The following is a 26,510-nucleotide window of genomic DNA, read 5'->3' on the forward strand; positions in this document are numbered from 1 at the left end:
ATATTTCATAGCTTATTAGGTCAGGAAGGAACACTATGATCACCTAGTTTCATCTTTTGGATAACACAGAAAAAATTAAGAGAACTTTAAAAATATTTTAAGATATATTTTTAATTTGTTGAAAAGGAAAGAGGGAGTGGGGTTGTTGTAGCAGTAAAAATGTGATGATAGCAGGAACTCCCGAGAGATGATAAATGCAGGCCCTAGCTTTAGGTGTTTGCGATTATCTCTTGGAGAATGAACAAGCTACCTGATTCTCTTACTATTATTGATTAATTTGTATTACCACAGCACCTAGGAGACCTCTCATGCACCAGGATGTTATTGCGTTAGGCCAGTGTTTCTCAAATTGGGGTTGCCGCTTGTGTAGGGAAAGCCCCATGCGGGCCGGGCCGGTTTGTTTACCTGCCCCGTCCGCAGGTCCGGCCGATCGCGGCTCCCACTGGCCGCAGTTCGCTGCTGCAGGCCAATGGGGGCTGCTGGAAGTGGCGGCCAGTGAGTCCCTCGGCCTGCATCGCTTCCAGCAGCTCCCATTGGCCTGCAGCGGCGAACCGTGGCCAGTGGGAGCCGCGATCGGCCAGACCTGTGGATGGGGCAGGTAAACAAACCGGCCCGGCCCGCCAGGGGCTATCCCTACACAAGCGGCGACCCCAGTTTGAGAAACACTGCGTTAGGCTCTATAGAAACACAGGCAGATAATATTTTAGATATTTTGTCCTAAATTATATTGTATTGTAACTTCAGTCTATCCATTCTGTTAATTATTTTGCTCCAGATTCTTAAAGGTATTTAGGCACAAAACTCCCAAAGGGTATTAGCTTTTGTGCCAAATCTTGCTCCCTTACTTATGTGAATACACCTATTGCAGTCAGTAGGATTAAGTCTCAGAGTAAGACAGGTAGGCTTTGTCTCTTAAGCAGCTGTATTTGTTTAGAAAACATTTCAGTTAATATTGAATAAAACTAAACTTTGTAGGTTTTGAACTCTGTATTTCTAAAATATGAACTGGACACCTTGTCCACTAGGCTACAAAATCCTTGGTTGCTTGTTGTTTTTTTATATATTTACTCTCACTAAACATATCTGAATGCTGTTTGTTAAGCAAAGCTGGGTTCTAAGGAGTAACTAGTAAGCTGTAGAGACTGCATATTACTTGACTGAGGGGTGTGTGTATATAATAGTGAGTATATAGATAGAGCGAGAGAATAATGAGGTTAAACCCTTTGGAGATGTGGATATTTAAGCATTCAAGTGGCAGTGTGTGAAATACTAGTGTTCTTAGGATGCATTTTATAAAATCAAATATAAGGGCTACAAAGTTCAAACAACATGCATTCACTAATTCATACAAACACACACATGCGTGAAACTGGGACCTAATTTAATGTTATGCTTCTTCAGCTAATAGTGAGACAAAAGCATTTTCCTACTCTTTAAGCTAAAGTTAGGGTGCTGATCAATAACTTTAATTGTTTGTTGTTAAAACTTTAGTCCTGTCACGTTCTGTCCTGTAAGGAGAGAACCTGTATTTCCCTTTTCTTAACTTGGGTTCATGTCATATCAGTTACTCTGTTTAAAAGATACTTAAGAAACTAGCAAAAAAAATAAATAAATACTAGTTCACTATTTTATATAAAATTTCTGTTGGTTTTTTTTTTTTGTCTAGCCAATCAAAAACCCTCCTTCAGGAAAGAAGTATGTTAGATGTCCATGTAATTGTCTTCTTATCTGTAAGGATACGTCTCGGCGAATAGGATGTCCGAGACCCAACTGGTAAGGCCTAAAGAATCGTAATGACAGATACCATGGTGATGTGAATGTTATAAATATTTTAGTATCAGAGGGGTAGCCGTGTTAGTCTGGATCTGTAAACAGCAACAAAGAGTCCTGTGACACCTTATGGACTAACAGATGTATTGGAGCATAAGCTTTCGTGGGTGTATACCCACTTCGTCAGACTCATTAATATTTTAATGTCATTGTTAGTCATTCATTTATCAAAGTGTGTCCACTTTCATTAACACTACACAAATATTTATTTGTCCATGGATATGTGTAGACCTAAATTTATTGGATTCATTAGGTTAACGTATTCAAAGAAGAAAACTATATTACTTGTGCCATAATAACTATTTATCTAACATGATTGATATCCATTTCAAGAATGTTTTTAATATATTTAATATGGAATAGTATACTGTGTACGTTATATGAGTATTATATGAAGTGAATAGCATACAATATAGTGGGGAAACAACTTAAAAGTTCTGGGAAATATTGTGCATAATTTCCTGCAAGCTCAGTTCTATGGTAATTCCATGGGAAAGTGGTGAACGCACAACTTGCGTTATAGTAACTCTATTGCTTTGTAACGGTGAATAACTTGATACACTTGTTAAATCTTTCATTGCAGAAATCCCTCCTACTCCTTTCTCAAAAAAACAAAATAAGTCAGTGAATATATCTGCTCTTTGTTTAGAGAAACTAGTTAATATAAACGTATCTGATGTTTATGCAAATCTTTAGAATTCTAAAATAAATAAGAGGCATGTGTCTGGACACAACAGATGCCACTGCATACACAATAAGTGAAATCCCGTTCCCATTGAAGTCAAGGATTTCATCTAATAAATCTAAGGAAGCAGGAATCCATAACACATAATAATGTACTAGATAACTAGGAAGCACAAAAATAAACCAATTTCCCTAATTTTGTTAAAACATCAGTCCCAATAGTATATGCGTCTTCAGCAGCTCTCTTTGAAGGAGAGCAAGATTGGGAGTGTGCATTCTGTAGAAAAGGGCCCTTCACAGAGCATGCCCTGCCACTGTTTCCTGCCTTCCACACTGAAGGGGATCTGGCCCACCCTGAGCTGTGGCAGCTTGGCATGGGGAGGGATGACGTGGATTAGGTGATTCTTTGTGCCTGCATTTTTGCTTCATATACTGTCATTTTCGTTGTATGTTCAAACCACATGAGCAAACTGGAAACATGAAATGATACAGTGTGGTTAACTTAAAACTACAAAACCAAGCATGTGATAAAATTGACATTAAATTGTCTTTGGAGCTCGAAGTTGTTTTTTTTCTAGTTAATACAAAGTGGGCTATTTAGGACTAACTTAATGCTAAATGACTTAGGGTATGTCTACACTACGAAATTAGGTCGAATTTATAGAAGCCGGTTTTATAGAAATCGGTTTTATACAGTCGATTGCGTGTGTCCCCACATAAAATGCTCTAAGTGCATTAAGTCGGCGGACCGCGTCCATAGAACCGAGGCTAGCGTCGACTTCCGGAGCGTTGCACTGTGGGTAGCTATCCCACAGTTCCCACAGTCTCCGCCGCCCATTGGAATTCTGGGTTGAGATCCCAATGCCTGATGATGCAAAAACAGTGTCGCGGGGGGGTTCTGGGTACATGTCGTCAGGCCCCTCCCCCTCCGTCAGAGCAACAGCAGACAATCGATTCGCGCCTTTTTACCTGGGTTACCTGTGCAGACAACATACCACGGCAAGCATGGAGCCCGCTCAGCTCAGCTCAGCTCACTGTCACTATATGTCATCTGGGTGCCAGCAGACGTGGTGCTGCATTGCTACACAGCAGCAGCTAATTGCCTTTTGGCAGTGGATGGTGTATTACGACTGGTATCCGTTGTCATCGTACTCCTCAGTGAGTTCGGTCAGAGGCACCTGGGCAGACATGTTTTGTCTCCTGGAGACTCAGTCCTGCCGGCAGTCCTATTGAACCGTCTTGACGATGATGGCTAGCAGTCGTAATACAGCATTTTCTGCCAAGCACCCAGAAGATGCCGATGGCTATCAGTCATGCTGTACCGTCTGCTGCCAGCTTAAGATGTAAAAAATAGATGGACCAGATTTGTTCTGTATTCATTTGCTTCCCCCTCCCTCCATGAAATCAACGGCCTGCTAAACCCAGGGTTTTGAGTTCAACCTTTGGGGGGGCCATTCTGTGTGACAGTTTTGTGTTTCTCCCTGATGCACAGCCACCTTTGTTGATTTTAATTCCCTGTAAGCCATGTCGTCACTCGCCCCTCCCTCCCTCCGTCAGACAATAGTTTCGCGCCTTTTTTCAGCCCAAACGCCATAGCACTGGGATCATGGAGCCCGCTCAGATCACCACGGCAATTATGAGCACTATGAACACCACGCACATTGTCCTGGAGTATATGCAGAGCCAGAACATGCCAAAGCAAAACCAGGCGAGGAGGCGATTGCAACGATTGCAGCGCGGCGACGAGAGTGATGAGGAAATTGACATGGACATAGACCTCTCACAAAGTACAGGCCCCAGCAATGTGCAAATCATGGTGTTACTGGGGCAGGTTCATGGCGTGGAACGCCGATTCTGGGCCCGGGAAACAAGCACAGACTGGAGGGACCGCATCGTGTTGCAGGTGTGGGACGATTCCCAGTGGCTGCGAAACTTTCGCGTGCGTAAGGGCACTTTCATGGAACTTTGTGACTTGCTTTCCCCTGCCCTGAAGTGCCAGAATACCAGGATGAGAGCAGCCCTCACAATTGAGAAGCGAGTGGCGATAGCCCTGTGGAAGCTTGCAACACCAGACAGCTACCGGTCAGTCGGGAATCAATTTGGAGTGGGCAAATCTACTGTGGGGGCTGCTGTGATCCAAGTAGCCAATGCAATCAAAGACCTGCTGATATCAAGGGTAGTGACTCTGGGAAACGTGCAGGTCATAGTGGATGGCTTTGCTGCAATGGGATTCCCAAACTGTGGTGGGGCCATAGACGGAACCCATATCCCTATCTTGTCACCGGAGCACCAAGCCACCGAGTACATAAACCACAAAGGGTACTTTTCAATGCTGCTGCAAGCCCTGGTGGATCACAAGGGACGTTTCACTAACATCAACGTGGGATGGCCGGGAAAGGTACATGATGCTCGCGTCTTCAGGAACTCTGGTCTGTTTCAAAAACTGGAGGAAGGGACTTTCTTCCCGGACCAGAAAATAACCATTGGGGATGTTGAAATGCCTATCGTTATCCTTGGGGACCCAGCCTACCCCTTAATGCCATGGCTCATGAAGCCGTACACAGGCAGCCTGGACAGTAGTCAGGACCTGTTCAACTATAGGCTGAGCAAGTGCCGAATGGTGGTGGAATGTGCATTTGGACGTTTAAAAGCGCGCTGGCGCAGTTTACTGACTCGGATAGACCTCAGCGAAGCCAATATTCCAATTGTTATTGCTGCTTGCTGTGCGCTCCACAATATCTGTGAGAGTAAGGGGGAGACATTTATGGCGGGGTGGGAGGTTGAGGCAAATCGCCTGGCCGCTGATTACGCGCAGCCAGACACCAGGGCGGTTAGAAGAGTACAGCAGGGCGCGGTGCCCATCAGAGAAGCTTTGAAAACGAGTTTTGTGACTGGCCAGGCTATGGTGTGAAACTTCTGTTTGTTTATCCTTGATGAACCCTCCGCCCTGCCCCGCCCCCCGGTTCACTCTACTTCCCTGTAAACTAACCACCCTCCCCTCCCCCCTTTGAGCACCGCTTGCATAGGCAATAAAGTCATTGTTACTTCACATTCATGCATTCTTTATTAATTCATCACACAACTAGGGGGATAACTGCCAAGGTAGCCCAGGAGGGGTGGGGGAGGAGGGAAGGAAAAGGACACACTACAGTTTAAAACTTTAAAACTTTAACTCTTATTGAAGGCCAGCCTTCTGATGCTTGGGCAATCATCTGGGGTGGAGTGACTGGGTGGCCGGAGGCCCCCCCACCACGTTCTTGGGCGTCTGGGTGAGGAGGCTATGGAACTCGGGGAGGAGGGCTGTTGGTTACACAGGGGCTGTAGCGGCGGTCTCTGCTCCTGCTGCCTTTCCTGCAGCTCAACCATACGCAGGAGCATATCAGTTTGATGCTCCAGCAGCCGGAGCATCGACTCTTGCCTTCTGTCAGCAAGCTGACGCCACCTATCCTCTTCAGCCCGCCACTTGCGCTCTCCAGCCCGCGATTCAGCCCGCCACCTCTCCTCTCGTTCATATTGTGCTTTTTTGCACTCTGACATTGACTGCCTCCACGCATTCTGCTGTGCTCTGTCAGCGTGGGAGGACATCTGGAGCTCCGAGAACATATCATCCCGAGTCCGCCGTTTTCTCCTTCTAATCTTCACTAGCCTCTGTGAAGGAGAAACATTTGCAGCTGGTGGAGGAGAAGGGAGAGGTGGTTAAAAAAGACACATTTTAGAGAACAGTGGGTACACTCTTTCACGTTAAATTTTGCTGTTCACATTACACAGCACATGTGCTTTCGTTACAAGGTCGCATTTTTCCTCTTATATTGAGGGCCTGCCGGTTTGGTGTGAGAGATCACTCACGCAGTGCCAGGCAACAGATTTCGGCTTGCAGGCAGCCATGGTAAGCCACAGTCTTTTGGCTTTTTTAACCTTCTTAACATGTGGGAATGGTTTCAAACAGTAGCGCCCTCATTTCCCATACCAAGCACCCGTTGGGTTGGCCATTTAAAATGGGTTTGCAATGTAAAAGGAGGGGCTGCGGTTTCCGGGTTAACATGCAGCACAAACCCAACTACCGTCCCCCCCCCACACACCCAATTCTCTGGGATGATCACTTCACCCCTCCCCCCCACCGCGTGGCTAACAGCGGGGAACATTTCTGTTCAGCCGAGCAGGAACGGGCACCTCTGAATGTCCCCTTAATAAAATCACCCCATTTCAACCAGGTGACTGTGAATGATATCACGCTCCTGAGGATAACAAAGAGAGATAAGGAATGGATGTTGTCTGCATGCCAGCAAACACCGGGACCATACGCTGCCATGCTTTGTTATGCAATGATTCCAGACTACGTGCTACTGGCCTGGCGTGGTAAAGTGTCCTACCATGGCGGACGGGATAAGGCAGCCCTCCCCAGAAACCTTTTGCAAAGGCTTTGGGAGTACATGAAGGAGAGCTTTCTGGAGATGTCCCTGGAGGATTTCCGCTCCATCCCCAAACACGTTAACAGACTTTTCCAGTAGCTGTACTGGCCGCGATTGCCAGGGCAAATTAATCATTAATCATTAAACACGCTTGCTTTTAAACCATGTGTAATATTTACAAAGGTACACTCACCAGAGGTCCCTTGTGTGCCCTCAGGGTCTGGGAGCACGCCTTGGGCGAGTTCGGGGGTTACTGGTTCCAGGTCCAGGGTGATAAACATATCCTGGCTGTTGGGGAAACCGGTTTCTCCGCTTCCTTGCTGTGAGCTATCTTCATTGTCTTCATCATCATCTTCCTCGTACCCCGAACCCGCTCCCCTGTTGCATGATTCTCCCTTGATGGAGTCAAAGCACACGGTTGGGGTAGTGGTGGCTGCACCCCCTAGCATGGCATGCAGCTCCGCGTAGAAGCGGCGTGTTTGCGGCTCTGCCCCGGACCTTCCGTTTGCCTCTCTGGCTTTGTGGTAGGCTTGCCTTAGCTCCTTAATTTTCACGCGGCACTGCTGTGCGTCCCTGTTATGGCCTCTGTCCTTCATGGCCTTTGAGACTTTTTCTAATATTTTGCCATTTCGTTTACTGCTACGGAGTTCAGCTAGCACTGATTCGTCTCCCCATATGGCGAGCAGATCCCGTACCTCCCGTTCTGTCCATGCTGGAGCTTTTTTCGATCCTGGGACTCCATCATGGTTACCTGTGCTGATGAGCTCTGCGTGGTCACCTGTGCTCTCCACGCTGAGCAAACAGGAAATAAATTTCAAACGTTCGCGGGCCTTTTCCTGTCTACCTGGTCAGTGCATCTGAGTTGAGAGTGCTGTCCAGAGCGGTCACAATGAAGCACTGTGGGATAGCTCCCGGAGGCCAATAACGTCGAATTCCGTCCACGCTACCCCAAATCCGACCCGCAAAGGCCGATTTTAGCGCTAATCCCGTCGTCGGAGGTGAAGTAAAGAAACCGGTTTAAAGGGCCCTTTAAGTCGAAAAAAGGGCTTCGTCGTGTGGACGTGTCCAGGCTTAATTCGATTTAACGCTGCTAAATTCGACCTAAACTCGTAGTGTAGACCAGGCCTTAGTGTATAGAAAAAGTTTTCCTTTAAATAGAATTTTCTCTTAAGTGAGTTTAATTGTACTGGATTACTGGTATTTTCTGACCTTCTGACACTATGCCAGTTCTCAGTCCCATTGCCAGCTCGAGGGTAGATATAAAGAATGGCTAATGTCATCTGAGTCGCCCTCTGTGTGGGTCCCAGGTGAGCAAACCTCCTGGGAAATAAACAGGGATCTCCCACAGTCTGTCCAAGCCTCATGCTGTGGGATTTCTCCCATTGCGTGTACGTGTGTGTGTGAAATCTTGTAAATCGGGCATATTCTCACTGCTTGCCAAAGCTGCCAGCGGAGCAGCCTGAGATGAGTGTTGGACATCCCCTTTGTGGGCAGAGACTGTGACACACAAGAGGCAAGGTGGCTGCCTGGCCTGTCTTGGCTTGGAGTGTGTGGGAAAGAGGGACAGAGTCGTATGAGAAGAAGAAGAAGAAATCTGCTTGGAGAAGGGGTGAGGAGGGATGCCTGATTTTGAAGGGAAAGGAGAGTTTGAATGGGGAAGGATGTTGGCTGGAAGGCCAAGAGAGAGAGTCCCTTTCCTGCTATGTGTTTCCCCAGTCATTGCCACGTATCTCTGTTCACAAGCCTGAATATCTGGTCATCTCACCCAGATTTTCTGCACTTTCAATATTCCCCTCTTCATGAGGGGCAGTATCCCAAACTGGACTCTGACATTTGCTGGCTAGGTCTCTGTTCTTGAAATTGCCGCCATTTACACTTATATAATAACCTTTCAATAAAGAAAATGGTGTCTTCCTTACCTGTTTGGAAAACACTACTAAGAGAGAGCTCAATTGGATGCACATATAATAAGAAGTAGGTTCCACTTTACAGTCATAAAATATCTGGTAAGGTCTTGCAGAGCTAATAATCTAAATGCATCATCCCTTCCCCTCATTAGTGTAATGACATGGCATTTATGTTTAATGTTCCTACCACAGTAGACGCATCATTAACCTTGGTCCAGTGATGTTGATTCCAGAAGAGCAGCCAGCTCAGCCTGCCTTGCCAGTTCAGCCAGAAGGTACTCGGGTGGTGTGCGGACACTGTGGAAATACATTCCTGGTAAGTAACCAATGTGCATTGTAGTGTCATGGTTTTCGTGTACACTTGGAGCTGGGGTTATGATTCCAAGCTCAAATAGATGCGTCTGAGCTAGCTCAAGCAAGTGTGCTAAAAATAGCAGTGTAGCATGGATGGTAGCTCAAGACTAGTTGCCCAAGTACCCATCCTGTCCCCCTAGGCAAATACTCAAACGGTTAGCCTGAGCCACTGCCTATGCTATCCCGACTATGCAGCGTGTCATCTGGGAATCACCCCCCAGCTCTAAATGTAGATGTAGCCGAAGGGCTAAATTCTCCTCAGTTACATGAGTGCAATATCACTGAAATCAGTGGAACTCCTTCCAAGAGCCTATCCCACTCGTACAGCATTGATGTGGAGCCAAATCCCTTTGTGAGTTGATTGTTAAGACACAGATATCACATTGGATATGCAGTTGTATCTGAGTATTTACTTGTGCTTCTTTAAGAAAATCCCCCAGTATTCTCTCCATCTAGGAAAGGGTCAGGCCCATAATCAATATAATACTGATGGAAAACTATTGTTAAACTGTTGTTGTTACAATCCAGTGATGATTATATTCTGCAATAAGTAAACTTGTGTAATTGTTTCTATTATAGTTCATTTTTCAGATGCTCATAACTTTATGAAACTTTCACCTCTGGATAAAATTCTCCATGCTTGGACTCCAGTTTTGCAAAGACTTATGCACATCCATAACTTTTATCAAGTGGATAGTCCTTTTGAAGATACGCTCATGTGTAAATTTGTGTAGGATTGAAGCTTTACTTTGAGGCCAAAGGTACAAATTCATTTGAAAGTTTGAGCAAAAAGTTCAGCTGTTTTAGAATAGGAGGATTGGGAAAAGTATTTTTTCCCCCCTACAGTAAAAACATTTTTGCAACCATTTGTTGACCAGCCCTGTTGTCATAAAGCTTGAGGTTTCAATGTTGAAATTGACTATAGAAATAGTCCTTATAGAAATGTAATAAACAGCCTTATGCTGGAGGAAATTAGCTTTGATTTCACCAACATATTAGTGTTTGAAAATCATGTTGTGAACATGCATAGTAGACATTTGTTGCAAAGTGCATTAGTTATGCCCCTATGAAAAATGGCCAATGCAGGTCCTTGAAGCTAAACTGTTTTCATAATCAACTGACCAATGTCACCTTGCTAAAGCAAGGGCTCTTTCCAACCTTGTAAGGTGTGAAAGGGCTAAAGATACATTTATCTACTGATATAAAGAAGTCTAAAGGGGCTGAGGAAGGGCTTCAGCTTGCCTTGTAATGGGTGCGAGAGAGGGGCTTCCTTGCGGCAGTTTTGCTAGAGGATGTGTTTTTTTGTGGGGTACATATACAGATCAATTAAAGTGCACACTAACCACCTTAAATACTGTTGTAGTTTAAATGTGAGTTTGTGAGGTGTGCCGGTGTGCTGTAGGTTCTATGGGCACTAGTTAGGGAGCTGGGTCATGGATTTACACATGCTATTTGCAAGGTTTTTTTGCAATGCTAAAGTTGTGAAGTCTTGGAGACAGAAATTCCTTCTATTGACTCTTCTTTTTTTCCATTTTTTCTTAAAAATAAATAAAAATCATACCTAGTGCAACCTATGCCTCCCTTCCCCCCAAAAAAAATCCAGTGTTAAGGTTTCATGGTTAAACATTCAGAAATCAGTTCATTTCAGCTTGTACGCACAACCTTAACTCTGACTGCTTCCTTGTAATTACAGGAACACAATATTTTTTAAATGATAGGATATCACTTTAAAAAAAATCTTCAACCTTCAAGATCAAATTCTTCTAAGGGCCCATCTACAGTACACATTTTATCAAAGATCACCTTATAACGTGGGTTGATTTTGCCTACATAGATAGTCCCAAACTGAATTTAAACTATGTTATGGAATCCTTTTAGAGCTCTGGCATGATACAAAAGAGTGCAGTCTGGTAAATTATCATAACTTGATTCTGTGACATTGTTATAATGGTGTTTGGCTCCATCTACATAGGCAAAACTAAGCAGCTATTAAATAGACATGGTATTGTTAAGTTTTAATGCATTCTCTTGACACAATAATATTGTAGTGCAGACAGACCCTTACACTGCATTGTTTTACTAGAAACAATGTCCTATGCAATCAAATTCTACTGGATAACGTGCCAGACCCCTTGTTCAGGTGTTTTTGCAAACACTGAGATTTTAATTTTTTGTCCACTCTATCCGTAGGAGTAATGCATATTTGTAAGCTACATAATTTACTTAGATTCTTCTCTGCTATGAAGTGTTCTATGATTCTTTGTATGAACAAGACTACAAAAACTACTTTGCACATACCTACCTTCAAAAAACTCAGTTTTATAAATTAGTATCTTACTCATGAATGCAAATCTGATGGCTGCTTTAGGGAATCACACTCCAAGTAACATTTTAAGCCTGGTTCAGCTGAGTCTGTAGATCGGCTTTTGTGTTCCCTACAAGGGATATTAGAAAACTGTATATGCAAAAAATTGCTGATTCTCCATTTTTAATATTGCCATAATTTAATTGCTGTCAAGGTGGACGTCACCCATTTCCAACAGTTCACAAGAAGGTGTGAGTATCAGCTGAGGGAAAATTTACTTTTTGTAGTGACCCATCCACTCCCAGTCTTTATTCAGGCCTAATTTGATAGTGCTCAGTTTGCAAATTAATTCCAGTTCTGCAGTTTCTCGTTGAAGTCTGTTTTTGAAGTTTTTTGTTGAAGAATTGCCACTTTTAAGTCTGTTATTGAGTGTCCAGGGAGATTGAAGTGTTCTCCTACTGGTTTTTGAATGTGACAATTCTTGATGTCTGATTTGTGTCCATTTATTCTTTTGCATAGAGATTTTCCGGTTTGGTCAATATACATGGCAGAGGGGCATTGCTGGCACATGGCATATATAATAATTTTACATAATTTTCCCTCTGCTGATACTCACACCTTCTTGTCAACTGTTGGTAATGGGCGATGTCCACCTCGATTGCATTGGCCTCGTTAGCACTACAAAAGTAATTTTCCCTCTCTTGATATTCACCCCCTTCTTGTCAATTGTTGAGAATAGGCCATTTCCACCTTAATTGAATTGGCCTCATTAGCACTGACCCCCCACTTGGTAAGGCAACTCCGATCTTTTCATATGATGTGATATATATATACTGCTTACTGTATTTTTCACTCCATGCATCTGATGAAGTGGGTTTTAGCCCATGAAAGCTTATGCCCAAATAAATTTGTTAGTCTCTAAGGTGCCACAAGGACTCCTCGTTGTTTTTAATAAGAGAAGAATTGATTAATCATACTAGTTGAGACAATTTAACTAAAACCGTTTGGCTAAAATCATATAGCATTCAAAGTTTACTATTAAAATAAAATAAATTTGTTTCCCTCCCAATTTCCCTTTTCTATAATTAACATTGCCAGGGCTTCCCTGTTGGAGGGTTAACAATAGCACTAACCTGCTGCAAAGTGCTTCAAAGTTAGAGAAAACCAGCCTTCCTTCTGCTCGTGTGGCTCAGCTTCTCCCAGCCCACACAGGACACACGCCTTTTGTAAAGCAGCTGCCCTGACAGACTCCATGGGGGCAAGTAGAGTCCAGCTACAGGGAACCTACTGGAGCATAGCCAAAACTACAACACCCAATTCCAGAAACTTCTGAGTGTGGAGTGCTAATGGTGCATCTGCCTAGCAACAATGACCCTGACGCAATTCATTCCCACTCCCTCCCCCCCCCCCCCCGTTCTCTACAGAGCTCTTAAAGGCATATCTCCCTATTGGGCACGTGGGTTACACTGGCACCTGCTCTGCCAGTGTCACAGATGGAATCAGACAGCCATCTTGTAGGTGGGTCCTCTGTATGTGTAAATAGTCCCAAAGCCCTCTACTTACCAGCAAATGCCTCTTCAGGTCCAGTGTCTTGGATAGTACCTACAGTAGATCTTATTAGTCAGAAATTTCCACTACAACTGGTTTAGTTCCACCAATACATGTCTACAGTGGTGTAGTTAAGGTGTCAGCAGTTGCTGCCATTGTGTCCACTGGACTTTCTCTTAGACAACATGGTAGACATATACACCAGAAATTTGCAAGAGCCTTTTGTGTGCTAGTGCTTAGGTCTGGGAAGTAGGAGTGAAAGTTCGAAATCTCTGATCTCCTCCTACTGTGCTGCCTGAAAAAGGATCATTTGAAGTGTTTTAGGTAGCCAGCCAGTCTGGCAGCGGCACAGACAGCTACAGCGGCCAGCAAACAGAGCTGTAAACAGAGGAGTTTGAGTGAGAGTTCTGTTGGAGGAGTTTGGGGGGAAGACTAGGAGAAACAGGCAGAGGAACAGACAGGCTAGTGAAGGGCGTGTGTGGTGTTCTGGCAGTGTTGTGGTGCTCGCTGGAGGTTTGTTTTGCTGTGGGTGGTAGTGTTTTGGTTTGGTTTGATTTGTGTTTCCTGGAATAACAGGACTTAGGTGGGAAGGCTATGACAGATACAGAGGCAGCAGTGGTAGTGATCCAAGCAGTGGAAGATTCAATGAAGATGACTGGATGTGGAAGCTGCAGTATGTACATGATCCTGGAGAGGGTACCTGAAAAGAGTTTTGTCTGCATGAAGTGTCGCCTGATAGAGCTGATGGAAGAAAAGATCCGAGGATTGGAGATGCAGGTGGAAATTCTGGTTGAGCTTAGAAAGGAGTTCGAGCAGATGATGAAGCAAAGACGTGAGGAGGCTGAAGGGGAAAGCTCAGACTTGCAGATGGAAGCAGGACCAAAGAACTCTGAGGGGAGACTGCTGGGTGAGGAAAGTGGACAATGGAAGTATATGACTAAGAGAACCAGGCAGAGGAAAAGACAGGCTAGTGAAGGAGAAATAGAGCTCAGGAACAGGTTTGTGGAGTTGGAAAATGAAGAAGGGGCACAGCAGGTGGTCGCTGAAGGTGAGAGGGCAAGGAAGAAGAGAAGAGCAGCTAGCCCTATAGGAAGAGGGGAAGAGTCAATGGAGATAACACCACCAAATATGAGCCCCAGGAGGATACAGGATGGGTGGCAGAGGATTTAGAAGGGAGAATAGGAATCGAGAGGAGTTGTGGCCAGAGGGAACAGGGGATAGACCGGAGAATCGCACCATCACCAGGAAAAGGCAGGTCTACATGATTGGGGACTCCTTACTGAGAAGAATAGACAGGCCTGTAACCAGAGCTGATCCAGAGAACAGAAGGGTGTGCTGTCTGCCGGGTGCTAAGATACGGGACCTGAGGCTGAAGAGGATCCTAATGGGAGCGGCAAAGAATCCACTGATTGTCCTTCATGTGGGAACAAATGATACGGCTAGATTCTCGCTGGAATGTATGAAGGGAGACTATGCCAGGCTGGGGAAGACGCTCAAGGAAATCGATAGTCAGATGATCTTCAGTGGGATTCTGCCTGTTTCTAGAGAAGGGCAACAAAGATGTGACAAGATTATGATGATCAACAGATGGCTCAGGCAGTGGTGCTATAAGCAGGGCTTAGGGATGTATGACCACTGGCATCCATGGACAGAGGACTGTTCTCTCGGGATGGACTTCACCTGAGTAGGGAGGGAAATAGACTTCTAGGATGGAGGCTGGCACAACCGATGAAGTGGGCTGTAGCCCACGAAAGCTTATGCTCAAATAAATTTGTTAGTCTCTAAGGTGCCACAAGTACTTGTAGGTGACAAATCTGAGGAACTGTCACAGATTGAAGTATCACTAGAGGAGGTTTTGGAATTAATTGATAAACTCAACATTAACAAGTCACCGGGACCAGATGGCATTCACCCAAGAGTTCTGAAAGAACTCAAATGTGAAGTTGCGGAACTATTAACTAAGGTTTGTAACCTGTCCTTTAAATCGGCTTCGGTACCCAATGACTGGAAGTTAGCTAATGTAACGCCAATATTTAAAAAGGGCTCTAGGGGTGATCCCGGCAATTACAGACCGGTAAGTCTAACGTCGGTACCGGGCAAATTAGTTGAAACAATAGTAAAGAACAAAATTGTCAGACACATAGAAAAACATAAACTCTTGAGCAATAGTCAACATGGTTTCTGTAAAGGGAAATCGTGTCTTACTAATCTATTAGAGTTCTTTGAAGGGGTCAACAAACATGTGGACAAGGGGGATCCGGTGGACATAGTGTACTTAGATTTCAAGAAAGCCTTTGACAAGGTCCCTCACCAAAGGCTCTTACGTAAATTAAGCTGTCATGGGATAAAAGGGAAGGTCCTTTCATGGATTGAGAACTGGTTAAAGGACAGGGAACAAAGGGTAGGAATTAATGGTAAATTCTCAGAATGGAGAGGGGTAACTAGTGGTGTTCCCCACGGGTCAGTCCTAGGACCTATCCTATTCAATTTATTCATAAATGATCTGGAGAAAGGGGTAAACAGTGAGGTGGCAAAGTTTGCAGATGATACTAAACTACTCAAGATAGTTAAGACCAAAGCAGATTGTGAAGAACTTCAAAAAGATCTCACAAAACTAAGTGATTGGGCAACAAAATGGCAAATGAAATTTAATGTGGATAAATGTAAAGTAATGCACATTGGAAAAAATAACCCCAACTATACATACAACATGATGGGGGCTAATTTAGCTACAACGAGTCAGGAAAAAGATCTTGGCGTCATCGTGGATAGTTCTCTAAAGATGTCCACGCAGTGTGCAGAGGCGGTCAAAAAAGCAAACAGGATGTTAGGAATCATTAAAAAGGGGATAGAGAATAAGACTGAGAATATATTATTGTCCTTATATAAATCCATGGTTCGCCCACATCTCGAATACTGTGTACAGATGTGGTCTCCTCACCTCAAAAAAGATATTCTAGCACTAGAAAAGGTTCAGAAAAGAGCAACTAAAATGATTAAGGGTTTAGAGAGGGTCCCATATGAGGAAAGATTAAAGAGGCTAGGACTCTTCAGTTTGGAAAAGAGAAGACTAAGGGGGGACATGATAGAGGTATATAAAATCATGAGTGATGTTGAGAAAGTGGATAAGGAAAAGTTATTTACTTATTCCCATAATACAAGAACTAGGGGTCACCAAAAGAAATTAATAGGCAGCAGGTTTAAAACAAATAAAAGGAAGTTCTTCTTCACGCAGCGCACAGTCAACTTGTGGAACTCCTTACCTGAGGAGGTTGTGAAGGCTAGGACTATAACAATGTTTAAAAGGGGACTGGATAAATTCATGGTGGCTAAGTCCATAAATGGCTATTAGCCAGGATGGGTAAGAATGGTGTCCCTAGCCTCTGTTCGTCAGAGGATGGAGATGGATGGCAGGAGAGAGATCACTTGATCATTGCCTGTTAGGTTCACTCCCTCTGGGGCACCTGGCATTGGCCACTGTCGGTAGACAGATACTGGGCTAGATGGACCTTTGGTCTGACCCAGTACGGCCTTTCTTATGTTCTTATGTACTCCTGTTCTTTTTACAACTGATTAAGAGAGCTTTAAACTAGGAATTTGGGGGAGATGGTTGGGAGTTGTCCAGGTAATCTCCACACCAGATTTTAACATTGAGAGGGAAGAAAACTAAGTAAGAAAGGATACAGCCATGGGTAGGAGAAAGGACATAAGGAGGAAGGGTAGTGTAGATACCAGTCTAATAGGTAGAATGTCTGTGCTTAATCGGGTAAAGAATATGAGCGAAGCCAAACAGCAAAAATTGAGATGTTTGTACACCAATGCGAGGAGCCTAGGTAACAAAATGGAGGAACTAGAGTTACTGGTGCAGGAAGTGAAACCAGATATTATAGGGATAACAGAAACATGGTGGAATAGTAGTCATGACTGGAGTACAGGTATTGAAAGGTATGTGCAGTTTAGGAAAGACAGAAATAAAGGCAAAGGTGGTGGAGTAGCATTGCATATCAATGGTGAGGTAGACTATAAAGGAATAAGAAGTGATGGAATGGATAAGACAGAGTCTGTCTGGGCAAAAATCACATTGGGGAAGAGAGCTCCTAGAGCCTCCCCTGGGATAGTGCTTGGGGTGTGCTATAGTCCACCAGGATCTGATTTGGATATGGCTAGAGACCTCTTTAATGTTTTTAATGAAGTAAATACTAATGGGAATTGTGTGTTCATGGGAGACTTTAACTTCTCAGATATAGACTGGAGGACAAGTGCTAGTAATAGTAATAGGGCTCAGATTTTCTTGGATGCGATAGCTGTTGAATTCCTTCACCATGTAGTTGCTGAACCAACAAGAGGGGATGCCATTTTAGATTTGGTTTTGGTGAGTAGTGAAGACCTCATAGAAGAAGTAGTTGTAGGGGACAACCTTGGTTCGAGCAATCATGAGCTAATTCAGTTCAAACTAAATGGAAGGATAAACAAACAAACAAACAAAACTGACTAGGGTTTTTGATTTCAAAAGGGTTAACATAAAAAAATTAAGGAAATTAGTTAGGGAAGTGGATTGGACCGAAGAACTTGTGCATCTAAAGGCGGAGGAGGCCTGGAATTACTTCAAGTCAAAGTTGCACAAACTACCAGAAGCCTGCGTCCCAAGAAAGGGGAAAAAATTCATAGGCAGGAGTTGTAGACCAAGCTGGATGAGCAAGCATCTCAAAGAGGTGATGAAGAAAAAGCAGAAAGCCTACAAGGAGTGGAAGATGGGAGGGATCAGCAAGGAAAGCTACCTTATTGAGGTCAGAACATGTAGGGATAAAATGAGAAAGGCCAAAAGCCATGTAGAGTTGAACCTTGCAAAGGGAATTAAAACCAATAGTAAAAGGTTCTATAGCCATATAAATAAGAAGAGAACAAAGGAAGAAGTGGGACTGCTAAACACTGAGGATAGAGTGGAGGTTAAGGATAATCTAGGCATGGCCCAATATCTAAACAAATACTTTGCCTCAGTCTTTAATGAGGAGCTTAGGAATAATGGCAGGATGACAAATGGGAATGAGGATATGGAGGTAGATATTACCACATCCGAGGTAGAAGTCAAACTCGAACATCTTAATGGGACTACATCGGGGGGCCCAGATAATCTTCATCCAAGAATATTAAAGTATCTGGCACATGAAATTGCAAGCCCATTAGGAAGAATTTTTAATGAATCTGTAAACTCAGGGGTTGTACTGTATGACTGGAGAATTGCTAACATAGTTCTTATTTTTAAGAAAGGGAAAGAAAAGTGATCCTGGTAACTACAGGCATGTCAGTTTGACATCTGTAGTATGCAAGGTCTTGGAAACATTTTTGAAGGAGAAAGTAGTTAAGGACATTAAGGTCAATGGTAATTTGGACAAAATACAACATGGTTTTACAAAAGATAGATCGTGCCAAACCAACCTGATCTCCTTCTTTGAGAAGGTAACAGATTTTTTTAGATAAAGGAAACGCAGTGGATCTAATTTACCTCGATTTCAGTAAGGCAGTTGATACAGTTCCACATGGGGAATTATTAGTTAAATTAGAAAAGATGGTGATCTATATGAAAATTGAAAGGTGGATAAGGAACTGGTTAAAGGGGAGACTACAACAGGTCATACTGAAAGGTGAACTGTCAGGCTGGAGGGAGGTTACTTGTGGAGTTCCTCAGGGATCGGTTTTGGGACCAATCTTATTTAATCTTTTTATTACTGACCTTGGCACAAAAAGTGGGAGTGTGCTAATAAAGTTTGTGGATGACACAAAGCTGGGAGGTATTGCCAATACAGAGAAGGACCAGGATATCATACAGGAAGATCTGGATGACCTTGTAAACTGGAGTAGTAGTAATAGGATGAAATTTAATAGTGAAAAGTGTAAGGTCATGCATTTAGGGATTAATAACAAGTATTTTTGTTATAAGCTGGGGACTCATCAGTTAGAAGTAACAGAGGAGGAGAAGGACCTCGGAGTATTGGTTGATCACAGGATGACTATGAGCCGCCAATGTGATATGGCCATTAAAAAAGCTAATGTGGTCTTGGGATGCATTAGGCGAGGTATTTCCAGTAGAGATAAGGAGGTGTTAGTACCATTATACAAGGCACTGTTGAGACCGCATCTGGAATACTGTGTGCAGTTCTGGTCTCCCATGTTTAAGAAGGATGAATTCAAACTGGAACAGGTACAGAGAAGGGCTACTAGGATGATCCAAGGAATGGAAAACCTGTCTTATGAAAGGAGACTCAAAGAGCTTGACTTGTTTAGCCTAACCAAAAGAAGGCTGAGGGGAGATATGATTGCTCTCTATAAATATATCAGAGGGATAAATAAGAGGGAGGAAGAGGAATTATTTAAGCTCAGTACCAATGTGGACACAAGAACAAATGGATATAAACTGGCCATCAGGAAGTTTAGACTTGAAATTAGACGAAGGTTTCTTACCATCAGAGGAGTGAAGTTCTGGAACAGCCTTCCAAGGAGAGCAGTGGGGGCAAAAGACATATCTGGCTTCAAGACTAAGCTTGATAAGTTTATGGAGGGGATGGTAAGTTGGGATAGCTTAATTTTGGCAATTAATTGATCTTTGACTATTAGCGGTAAATATGCTCAATGGCCTGTGATGGGATGTTAGATGGGGTGGGATCTGAGTTATTAAAGAGAATTCTTTCCTGGGTGTCTGGCTGGTGAGTCTTGCCCACATGCTCAGGGTTTAGCTGATCGCCATATTTGGGGTCAGGAAGGAATTTTCCTCTAGGGCAGATTGGCAGAGGCCCTGGGGTTTTTTCGCCTTCCTCTGCAGTGTGGGGCATGGGTCACTTGCTGGAGGATTCTATGCATCTTGAAGTCTTTAAACCATGATTTGAAGACGTCAATGGCTCAGACATAGGTCAGGGGTTTGTTGCGGGAGTGGGTGGGTGAGATTCTGTGGCCTGCGTTGTGCAGGAGGTCAGACTAGACGATCATATTGGTCCCTTCTGACCTTAAAGTCTATGACTTTTTTAATGTAGCAGTGTTTATTGATCCATAGGTATGTACAGTATTTACAGCAGGTTAAAATATGACCCAGAGCTTGTTCTGTAAAGTTAAGAGAAACTGTCAACTTGATATTCTTGAAACTGACAAATTTAAAAACAAGAGTTTTTGAGAGATTAGGCTTAAATAAATAAATAAAATTAAAGAAAACCAGGACATAGTATTTAAAGCATGTGAAAGGATTTTCTTTTCCATAGGGATGCTTATGAGGGTTCTTTCAGAAAGAGGGAAATTGATTCTCCATAAAGTTTATCAAATGCTTAAAGTCACATGCTTGAAATATCTTTTTCTTCTTTCAATTGTAGTTATCTTAGGTGTTACTTTACACTAGGTAAAATGTTTTCTAGGCAGATGTGGTTTTCATGTTGACTATGCCCCTGTACTAATTTCCTCATTGAAGTTTTTCTTAAAATACAATATCTGTAATTGAAATATATTTTCATAAGAGTTCTTTGACATTCCCATCAGTATTTCAGTACATCCATTCAGTGAATGGGGCTATTGTCTCAGCAAAAGCTTCTATTTTAATGAGACAAATGGTATTTCCCAGCAGGAGACCAAATCTCATGAGGCAAATTATGGCTGAGAAAACAGGTTTTAGTAGAATCTTGAAACAAACACCATTTCAGTGTTGTTTTAAGGTAGAGTCTGTAATTTAAATTAATATCTTTGTTTTAAAACAGTAGGCTTAATTACCTGTTAAGATAACCACTACACACTAACTTTAGAATTTACTTTAAAACAGCCTCCCTGCACTCTCATACCTCCATTCGTTGGCTGCTAAGACGATCTGATTTTTGCAGTCTGAATCTGTCTCGTGTCAGGATGACTGTTTCATGTTTGATTTCCATTTTAAATGTACTGCAAACACTTTTTTTGCAGGGCGGGTGGAGTGGAGTTGAGGTAGGTGGGGCAGTTCAGTGATTTGCCCTTCCTGGTACCCAATATACTGTTTACAAGATTGCCTCACAAGTTTAAAAACAAAAAATGCATAATAGTTCATGAGAAGCTCAGATTTGCAGTAGGTGATGTCGTTTTCTGAGCACCGTTGACTGGAAAACATCACTATGATTTTTTTTGCAGTTTTCCACTTCCCACAGTCTCAACTGAGATTCAGAAATGGGTGTTATCTTCTTCTCTTATTTCTAACCGAAATGGAGTAGCTGAACTGTGAGATGGGTGGGTCTTTGTTGTTCTCATCATATGCTTAGGATACTGAGGTTTTGTTTTTAATCTGTTGTAAAACTGTAACCCAATTTACTGGTGGGTGGCTCTGTGACACTTAAGTGGCTAAATGCAAGATGAAAAAGATAATGTGGGGAAGAGAATGAAAAATTAAGTATCAAGAACTTTTTTTAGCAATTTAACACAAAGCCAATCTCGTCACCATTTTTACACCATCACTGTAGCTTATAGGCAATATATATGAAGTCAAGAAAAACATTATTTCATGCAAAAGAACCATACGTTACATTCCTTCATTAATTTCACCACTTTCTAAGTGGGGTTGTTCTCATTTGTGTGTTTCCAGAAGAAGATTGTGCTGGCCATTCATAGTTGTCATTCTTGAAGAAAGTCTTCTGTGAATGGACAAGTTTCACATTGTGCCCTAAAGGTGGCAAGACTCAGACCTTCCAGTCTGTAAAATTAAGCTAGAAACCTTATGAGACTATCTGCATTTCCACTTTGGATTCTAGCTGGAAAAACTCCCAAGAACAGCCTTTCCTGTGTCATATTTGGCACTTGTGTTTCTGGTCTCAGAAGGAAACGGGATGGGGAGGGAAGTATTTGAATAAATTAAAAGTGCAGGTGTTTGTTTTAACCCCTTCCCCACTCTCCCCCCCCCCCCCCCCACGGATAAAGATTCAGATGGGGCATCAAGTGTTTTATCCAAGTTGATGACCAGGTCTGCTGTATCCTTCCCCCTGCCTTGAGTCCTCTGCACCCCTGTAGGAACCCTGAGAATCTCTTCACCCCAGCCCCATTCTTTTCCTAATTTCTACCCCACTGCCAGATCCTGTTGAGGACTACTTGATGGAATTCCATCAATGGTCTCTCTGTACTATTACTTGATCTGTCGTAAGGACTGCGGTTGAATGATGTTAGGTTAATTCTGTTTCTCCTTCCTTGCCACTGTCAACTTCTGACAGTCCAAGGAGCAAGTTAATCAGGACCACCCTAGACAGCTATATTCTGTAAAATTAAAATAATTGACACCACATATATTACAAAGCTGCTGAGTTAAGGTGTTCTACAGAGCTTCTTATCGGGTTTGCCAGTATTCTCTTATCTGTGTGTAAGTCTGAGATAATACCACTCCAAGAATAAATATATTGTAACTGTAATCATTCCTCTGTCCATTGCTTTCCAGTGTTTTCTGTTTTCTACATTGTGTCTTTTAGGATCTGATAGAGCAAACAGTTAAACACGTGAGTGGTTCCATTGAGCTTGATGGAGCCACTCACTTGTATAAAAGTGTTCAGGATCAGACCCTTAGTAAGTTCATTAATACATCCTCCTTTTTGTCTTGTATAGTGCCACATGTATTCTTGGTTCTTAACAAATTATTCTAAGCACTTCCGTGACTGGGGGAAAAGGCATATAGTTAAAATCTCATGAATTTGTGTGCAGTTAAACTGTAGTAAAATTATTTGTTTTTCCCCTGTTTAAAATGGAGTAGATTAAATTAATCTTTTTGTCCTTTAAAAGGTTTTAATATACTCATGTTTAGTAGCTATAATCTCTTAATGAATGGGCATATTTATATGCTTTCTAGGCAATATTTAGTTATAAGATTATTCATTAATGTTCTTCATGTAATGAAATACACCTAACTTTGCAAATGGAGTTAATGATTCTGATTCTCCAATACTTTACACCAGTTTTATCCCATTATAACACCATTGAAGTCAGTGGAATTAAAGAGGTAAAACTGGAATAATGGAGTAGAGATTTGGTTCCAGTATCTGGGAGTTCCATATAGCAATTTTAAGCAGGAATATGGGAGTTGGGTCTCTTGAGTTCTATTCCCAACTCCAGCACTGATAGTTCTGAAAGTCACTTCGCTTGTCTGTGGCTAGGTCTACACTGCAGCGGGGGTCCGACCTAAGATACGCAACTTCAGCTACGTGAATACCGTAGCTGAAGTTGCGTATTTTAGGTCGGCTTACCTGGCGGTGAGGACGCGGGAAAGTCGACCGCTGCCGCCGACTCCGCTGCCGCCTCTTGCCGAGGTGGATTTCCGGAGTCGACGGCAGAGCGATCAGGGATCGATTTTACCGCGGCTTCACTAGACGCGGTAAGTCGATCCCCGAAAAACCGATTGCTACCCGCCGGATCGGCGGGTAGTGAAGACAAAGCCTGTGCTTTAGTTCATCCATCTAAACTTCTATGGCCCCCAGCAATGTAGTATCTGAGCACCTAGATTCACCCACATCACAGAAGTGTTGAGACATAATTAATGTTTCTAAAATGCATCAAGATCTGTAGATGAAAGGTGTAGATATATGAGGGATTTATATATTCTCAGTTTCCACTTGGATCCTGGAGGGGGGCAAATGGTGATAGAACTTTTCTAAAACTTACTGGCTGAGTGTGAAAGCTTTAAATAATGTTATAAATGAACCCTTCAGAACAAAACAAACTTAAAGGGTCAATTGGTGGAGTAGTATGTGAGTTAGGAGTTAAATATGGAGTCAAATCCCCAGTGACAGAAATGTATGCCATACTACTAGTGCTGTGGGTCTGATTCCCACGTACAGTGAAGCCCATTCACATTATTCTGACAGCATAAAGAAGCCGTGAGGTGTGTGGAAATTACTTTGCCAGAGTGGGGTAAAGGGGTCTTGGTATAAGTGAGAATTGGTCCCTCTATGTTTAGAATAGTTTAGTGAATGAATGCACGTTTCCCTGAAATGTAAGACTTTGTTTTGATTTTCTTCTCATAAATGAACTCTGTGCATAAAACTACTGTAAAGTATTGGTATTGGATGTCACATTGGCAACATTTATTTCAGTCAAAATAACCAATAAAACACTCCAGTTGATGCTCTCAGTGGAAGGAGAAAGCTATTATTCAAGTTTAGCGCCAAGGCATGTTTGTGAAAAGATGTAGGAGTCTGGCTTACACACAAGCTTCACTCTTTACTTTTCCCATGGCTAATGAAGCATTTCAGAGGTGTATCGAAGAAAAAAGAAATTAGCAAATCCTGCTAATGGTACCAATCAAAACATAAAGACTGAATGAAAACAAAAGTGGGATGTGTCAGCAGCATATCGATTATAGATAGATAGGATAAAAACATCTTAAATTCATGCTGAAGATATAAAATGAAGCTAGTGTCCTTGCAACAAAAACATCCGTGGAGAAACTTTCATAGTCTTAACTGCATTGTCACCAAGGCGCAATTATTTTTATCAGAATTCTCTCTGATCCCAGGTTACCTTAGAAAATTGTAACTCTGATGACCAATCTCACCTATTTCCCCAGAGGGATTTTAAAATACAACCAGTGACAAAGCAAGAACACTTCTTGCTTGAGAAACTGGAACTCCAAGTCCTCTTACTTCCGTTGTTTCAATGATTGATGTGTGTGCTAGTGGTCTCACATAGCTTATTAACAGAAATCCATCTGAGTGAGATTACCAGGAATCTATTTAGGCCTTTTCCACATTAGACCTTCTAAATATATGTGAAAGCATTCTTCACGCATTTAAATGCTGTTGTGATGTAGCTTGCATTTACATGCAGTACAATTATAGGACCTTGGTTAGATCTTTTTTATAGCAGGTTTGCACCAATATACTACCACTCACTTCAGTAGAGTTGCTCCTGATTTTACATGGAGATAAGCATCAAGGCCATAATCTTCACAAGCTATGCTATAGACTTGCTGGGAATTTGTAGCATGACAGTTGCCTGAGTTCTCAGGGTCAAGGGGGCAGAGTAGACAAATTGCTAGACATGTTGGGAAATAGTTGGCAAATGTTGTTCTGCTCCCATTGTGTTGTGTTTCTCTTGGTAAAATAAAACTGATTTTTTTTTAAATTGTCTCTATTAGAAAATGCACTACACGTTGCCTTTCTCCTCAAAATGAATCAGTTCTGTTTCTTTCCCTTTAATGAATCACTGCACGCAAAAAATATTAAAGCTGATTATCAAGAAAAGAGATTAAAAGATAAAAATGGGGGGGGGGGGAAGCTTCATTAGAACCTAGATGAATAATATTTTGAACAGAGGGATGTTCCAAAGAAAATACACTTGTTCTGGTTCAGAGGGTGCTCATAGTCTTAGAATTGGGAGAAATGGCCTGATTAATTATACTACATTACATTCGCTGCTGTTGTCAATGGAACCCTTGCTACGTCAAACAAGCTCATAACAGTTAGGCAAGTCATGGGAAATTATTTAACATGGAAATCCCAATCCAAGGAGTGCAACATTGTTGCTGGCAAAAGGGCATCCCATGTATGGAATAAAACAAGAAACAAGTTAGATTAAAGCATGAGAAGCAAAATGTTTTTGCAGTGATCCCCAGTGACATTTAACATGAAGTAAAATAAACATTTTCTCAGGCTAGAGGGTTTTTTCAACTTTTTTTTTCTTTCTCTTTTACAGTGGATGGAACTGAGGTTTAACACTTTGGCAAAATGCCCACACTGCAAAAAAATGTAAGTTTCCTAAAAATGCTAAGTTTGTTGGAGAGACATTAGAAACAAATTTAAAGTAGTAAACTTATGTCAAATATTATTGCTAGAGAACAGGCTGACATGCAGATATTTTGTTTTCTATACCTGAGAATACCGAGACTAAAGAGCATAATAATGTGCCAGTGAACCCTCCCCTCCTTATTCCCTACAAGTTAGTAACGGTTTAACATATGCAGGTTAGATTAGTAACTGCTTTAATTTGATTGCCATTGTCTCTCTGAGGAAGAAATAGATGGCTAACAATAGAAAGAGATGGATTACTACAACTAACAGCAGCTTACATTTTTATTTAATGTCTTTGAAGCTTACCATTTCATGCAGTTAATCGGGATGTTGCATAAACGTACAACCCACCTTGCCTTCAGCTTGAAAGTAATAGGAGAAGAAAGGAAAAATATTTATTATTTTGGAAAGTATTTTGTTTTTTCTCTGTTCCCAAATGCAAAGCTTAATTCATGTTAAGCAAGCTATTGCAATAAGATACTTAACATTTAATATTTATGGAATAATTTCTAACTTGTCTACTATTTGGTAAGGAGTGAGAAGTTACATTAAGACTAAACTTTAAGAAGGAAAGTTAAGGAAGCAAACCACATATTTAAAATATATATTTAGAAAGTAAGTTTAACTTTTGCAACAATTGATTGGGCATGGTAGTAATTATCTTCAAATGGCACTAAAAATGATGGCTCCCAATGTTGCCCAGAATGTATGT

General features: G+C 42.3%; 1 protein-coding gene across 1 annotated transcript in view; it reads left to right on the forward strand.

Annotated features, from left to right (window-relative positions):
- The window catches only part of PIP4P2 (phosphatidylinositol-4,5-bisphosphate 4-phosphatase 2), a 64,225-nt gene that overhangs the window by 16,546 nt on the left and 21,169 nt on the right, over positions 1-26,510 (forward strand). Inside the window, exons 3-5 of the mRNA XM_065399753.1 lie at positions 1,667-1,773; positions 9,023-9,146; positions 25,704-25,756. Coding sequence (XP_065255825.1) covers positions 1,667-1,773; positions 9,023-9,146; positions 25,704-25,756 — 284 coding nt within the window. The remainder of the gene's footprint in view (positions 1-1,666; positions 1,774-9,022; positions 9,147-25,703; positions 25,757-26,510) is intronic.

The sequence above is a fragment of the Emys orbicularis genome, chromosome 2 (genome assembly GCF_028017835.1).
Source record: "Emys orbicularis isolate rEmyOrb1 chromosome 2, rEmyOrb1.hap1, whole genome shotgun sequence".
Taxonomy (NCBI): Eukaryota; Metazoa; Chordata; order Testudines; family Emydidae; genus Emys; species Emys orbicularis.